At 44.5% G+C, this 5251-nt stretch overlaps 1 protein-coding gene across 1 annotated transcript; it reads right to left on the bottom strand.

The window, feature by feature from the left end:
• Positions 1 to 221: 221 nt before the first annotated feature.
• Positions 222 to 3671, bottom strand: PRR13 (proline rich 13). Its single transcript, XM_033118447.1, has 4 exons — positions 3560 to 3671; positions 2927 to 2965; positions 2219 to 2571; positions 222 to 884 (listed from the first exon to the last, which is right to left on the bottom strand). The coding sequence occupies exons 2-4, from the start codon at positions 2943 to 2945 to the stop codon at positions 846 to 848; spliced, it is 411 nt and encodes a 136-aa protein (XP_032974338.1). The 5' UTR covers positions 2946 to 2965; positions 3560 to 3671; the 3' UTR covers positions 222 to 845.
• Between the last annotated feature and the right edge of the window lie 1580 nt (positions 3672 to 5251).

The following is a 5251-nucleotide window of genomic DNA, read 5'->3' as shown; positions in this document are numbered from 1 at the left end:
TTCACTCATTGAAGTAAAGATAGTGAAGACTCATTCCACTAAGCCTGAACCAGTTCTGAAGTTTCTTCCCACTTAAGAAACACAGGGACAGTATGGTGTCCTCCTTGCTGATGCTCTGGTCCCTTATTATAAAGCTGATACACTTTAAAGCATCTGTGGAAGGGCAACAAAAGTAGTAGAACGTACTGGGCCCAACCAAGGTAATGGCACAGGTAAACAGAGACCAGGCGGAACAGCTTTATTTGGACTGAAAGTTGGAGAATGAAGGGAGGACCTGAGATAGCATACTCAGCTAAGGAGTGGAGATTAGATTCCAAAACAGCAGTCAAAATTCATCAACAAATGGACTCCACTTCCCATCGGCTTCCAGTTAGTGCAATCAATAAGAGGCCTGCTGGGAAATGTGTTTGCCACTAAATCACCCAAGTGTGCCACAGTTACAAAAAAGGTACAGGGTTTTTTTGTTGTTGTTTTTCCCATAATTAAGTTTCCACAACACCTTCCCAACCACAAGTGTTATAAAAGAAAATTTAAAAAGTCACATTTGATAGCTTTTAGACTTGTCTTCAGCATTTAGCTCAAGGTTGGTGAGCCATCTTCAAAAAATAGTTCTCCTGAAAAACTCATCAGCTAAAAGTTCTATCCAAAATGACCCTTGCTAGCCCATGGCAATTCTTTTCCCCTTTTCCCTAGCCAGTTAGGGCTGAACAGCAGAGTAAGGCTCAGATTAGGGGAGGGTGGGTAGAGGGACACAAGCGCTAATTTCCCCCAGTGCAAGATGGCATCTGAAGCTTGATGGGAGAGCAGAACTGGAGAGACTTGAGGGAGGGGTCCAGGCCCTGTATTCAGTCAGAGTCACTGCTGGAAGAGGAGGAGGAGGAATGCTGCAAGGGGAAAGGGGAAAGGAGACAGCATCAGATCCAAATGACCTTTGATCACTCTATGGGACATTCTTTGGAGCACTACCCCTCCACCCAAGACCTAAGAAGGTCAGGAGTCTTGAACCAGACTGTCCCTTAAACAGCAAAGGCAAGGATTTCCTTCAGCAGTGAACATACAGGAATGGATTAAACCATCCTAACTCATTGTACTGCATTTGGAGTAAGTTTCCAACTTTCTTCACCAGAGACAACGCATAGGCAAGGAATAAATTATAGGCACAAGCATAGTATAGTGCTAGAAAACAGCTGCTACCTTATAAACCTTTATTGATCAGCTGTATGGAAAGTTCCTAGTTGCTCTGAATCTAAGAAAAGTGAGTAGAAACAGCAGTTGTGTGTGCATCTATCTCTACTCTTTCCTAAGTTCCATTTGGGAGAAAGTGGGGAAGGTGGGAGAGAAGGCTGGGAGACCTCTAGTCAAGGTTCTTTACCTGCATACTCCCATCAACACTGTCATTAAAAACATTTTTTAATCTCTCCAGCGTAATTTCTCCATTCAATTCTCACCTTTTCTTCTCCTCAGACTTCTACCAAAGATCTGGCACCAGGAATTAGAGCCCAAAGCCATAAGGCAAATAAATAGGCAGGAAAATTTAGATTAAGTCCTCCTCAGATCCTGGTTTGTTCAATCCTGCAGAGCTGTCCTGGGAGCTACTGTTACCCCTCCTAATGGACACTCCTCTAGAATGAGGCCTGGGGCTGAGCTCATATGAAAGAAACAGCTTTTGTTTGAGGCTGAGAATCACTGACTGCTCTTGTCCTCCATTTCCCTACTGGGTGGTAGGACAAAAAGGTCCATGTAATTAACACATCACCCTGAAGGAGAGAAAGGAAGTCCAGGAATTAGGGCCAGATTATTGTCTGTTAATTATTATGTAAGACTTTGTTTTGTCAAAGGACTGACCCTATGAATGGACATTTTGACCACCTCGGGGGGGTATGTCCAACTTGCTAAAATATGCATCTGGGAGTGGGGTAGGAGGACAAAAATTCTGGGAGACAGAAAAGCAAACAAGAATAGTTTTTGATTCTGATAGCCATCCTAAAGCTCAGCCTAATCCCTCCCAGATAGAAGGCCCAATTAGCCTAATACGTGTTGCTCTTCAAGATCATCAGATTCTTCCCAATGGGAATTCTTTTCAAAGAGGAAAAACTGTCTATTGGAGCAACACAATTGCTGCCCCATGTCCTCAGATTGTGAATCCCCCTTGCCTACCCCCTGCCTGCCTAGTCTCTGAGGGGCACCCCTTCCTAGCCAGGATCCAGAGGGCACTGACCTTGCCATGCTTGTGATGTTTGTGCATCTTTTTATGAGCTTTCTTCATTTTCTTCCGCATCTTCTTGTCCGTCACCATTCCTGGTCCTACCATGCCAGGAGCCAAGGGATTCACAGGAGGCATGCCTGGGGCAGGTGGTGGGTATGGTGGTGGGTAGGGACCTAGTGGCTGGTATCCTGGATACCCTGGTTGTGGCACAGGATGAGGGGGCCCGACCTGGGGGAAAGCTGGATTCCCCTGAGGAGTGGGAAAGGTGCCTGGAGGAAAGGCAGGATTGACAGGTGGTGGATAGGCAGGATTGGAACCTCCAGGGTATCCAGTGTTAGGGGGATATGGATTTGGCCCTGGCTGCCCTGTTGGAAGAAGCAAAGAACAAATTAAGATTAAAACTGCCCAGAGCCTCAATCAACAAGAAAAAGGTGATTCAGTTTCTCGCTCAATACTTAAAGAGAAATGGAAAGGTGAGGAAGGAGAATGGAGGGTAGGGGAGACAAACCCACACAGGAAAGAAAAAATGTCACATCCCTCTCAGGCTGGGGAGAGACAGTGAACTCTAAGGAAAGAGGAGAGTATTGGTCATCTATGGTCTAAGGACTTGGCTTTTGAGGGTGGGGAGAGAGAAAGGTGAAGGAAAAACACAGAAACTTCCTGTTGTGGGGCCCATTTGAAAAGGGGTTGGGTGGGAGAAGAGTGCACCCAAACACCTACCAGCATTGGGATTCCACATGGTCAGGTGTTTTCTCCAGCCTGAGGAGAAAGAAATGAAGGCAAAAAGCTGACGGCCCAGAGGTGAGACGGGGATTTAGTGACCAAGCCCCACCCTCCTGCCCTACAATAGGCTCTGAGAACTACATGACCTCCACATAAATGTTTCTTTCCACTCGTTCCTTCGCCCTCAATACTTATTCCTAGTTCCCTAAACACAGGAATGCAGCTCCTAGGGCCGCTCCACCTGCCACTACCTCTGGCCGCAGCTGGACGATTCTTAACCCCTCGGGAGAGGGGCAGAGTCAGCGAATCTCTCTCCCGGTCACTCATCTCTCCCTTTCCGGGACTGAGTACGTGACTTTAACCAGCCACAGGTTAAGGAAGGATTTTAAACAACTTTACCGCTCCTCGGGGAGGAAGACAGGACCCCCACCCTAGGCTAAGAGAAGGACCCTCCCCTCGAGCTGAAACCAGGAAGGTGGCTCAGGAAAGATCCTCAAATGCTTACATACAGAGACACGCCCCCTTGCACATTAAAAAGGGTATAGAGAGATCCTGGCTCCCAGCTGCGAAGGGACCCCTGACCCAGGAACGGGGAAAGGAGGAAATTGGGGGACCCAGATGCCCCATCACCTTTACACCACCGCCGGGGTTCGACTCGTCCTTCCCAATCTCCGCTCTCACTTCCTGGTCACCCCCACCTTAGGCTTCGGCACCCGGTCTGCTACCGCCTAATTGGTGAGTATGTGTGGTCATTCGGCGTTATGATTGGAGGATATGTTCGTCAATTACTCTAGTCCCTACTACAGTAGGGGTGGATCCGCACCCTTTAGGGCGAGGCGAGTGCGGAGGAGCTGGCTGGCCGGAAATACCTGGGGGCGGGACTACGAGAGAGAGGCTTGCAGAGGGCGGAATCAGTTTCTAAGCAGAGTCCGGCGGAAAGGAAACTCAGCTTCTGAGCTTGTCCAGTGGGTGCAACACCTTGTAATGTGAACACAATACACCGTGATAAGTGTTGTAACACAGATATATACAGTGTGCTTAGGGAAGATCGGGGAGCTGCAGAGTGTCAGCTCTAAGCCTCAATATTGCCACCTCCCTCCTAGCCCCCGAGGGAAGTAAAGAAACATTCTTGGGGGAAATACAGACATTTCTTAAATCTCCCAGGATGCCCTATCTCAATTGCGTAAACCAGAAACCACCCCAGGCAAAGAGAAGTACCCTCCGCGTGGCGAAATCTGGAAGGTGGCTCAGGAAAGGTCCGCTAATGTTTACATATGTAAACAGCCACTTGCCCATTAAAAAGGTCAAATGGAAATCCTGGCTCCCAGATGTCGAATTGCATAAACCAGAAACCAAGGAGGTCATCCTTGATGGCTCTCTCCTTCGCCTCTCTGGCCCCCATTTCAATACCGATGTGGAATCCCTGTACTTCTCTCCATCTTCCCTGCTCCCAACCTACCATGAGCTCTCAACTGGATTGCTGCAATGGTTTTTTTTTTTTTTTTTTAATAACAAGCTTGACTTAATAAACATATATCGAACCATGCACCCAAAACTTTAAAAATACTCATTTTTCTTAAGCATATTTAGAACATTTTATAAAAAGTGGTCTCAATATAATTCAAATTTCAAAGAATTGTATAATACATACCATATTCTCTGACCACAATCTAAAATATAAAAACGAACATACATCTAGAAATTAAAACAAACAAACAGTCTTCCAAATAACTTTGGGTCAAAGAATAAACCATGATGAAAGTTAAACACTTTGAGCTAAGCCATAATGAAAATAGTACATCCCAAATTTGTGGGATAAAAAAATATAAAAAAAATAAATTTTATACTGAGTTTGTCATCTTGAACTAAAAACTTTGATAGGTTTATTAAATACTTTTTATTTTGAAATATTTTTAGACTCACAAGAAATTGCAAAAATAGTAGAAGTTCTCAAGGGGAAGATCCCTTAATGTAACCCTCCTAAACGTGACCAAAATATTAAAAGTTTCCAAATTATTTTTTTTAATAGTAAATCCCCATGTCCACTTTACTTAGCTCCCCTCAATGATGTATAACCATAGTACATTTTGGTATGTTTTTATCAGGTTTGTGCTAAATATTTGAGATGAATTGCAACATTTCCTATTTTTTTAAGTTCTATGGTAATTTATATCTACATTATTTCTTTCTTGGAAGATTTTGAATTTGAAATTATTGATGAGGGCATGATGTCTTTTAGAAGTTAAGAATTTAAACTATTTCTTTTTTAAAACAGCTTTATTGAGATATAGTTCATATACCATACAATTCACCCATTTAAAG

This window comes from Rhinolophus ferrumequinum, chromosome 10, assembly GCF_004115265.2.
Source record: "Rhinolophus ferrumequinum isolate MPI-CBG mRhiFer1 chromosome 10, mRhiFer1_v1.p, whole genome shotgun sequence".
Lineage (NCBI taxonomy): Eukaryota > Metazoa > Chordata > Mammalia > Chiroptera > Rhinolophidae > Rhinolophus > Rhinolophus ferrumequinum.
This window is presented reverse-complemented; position numbering and strand designations above follow the sequence as displayed.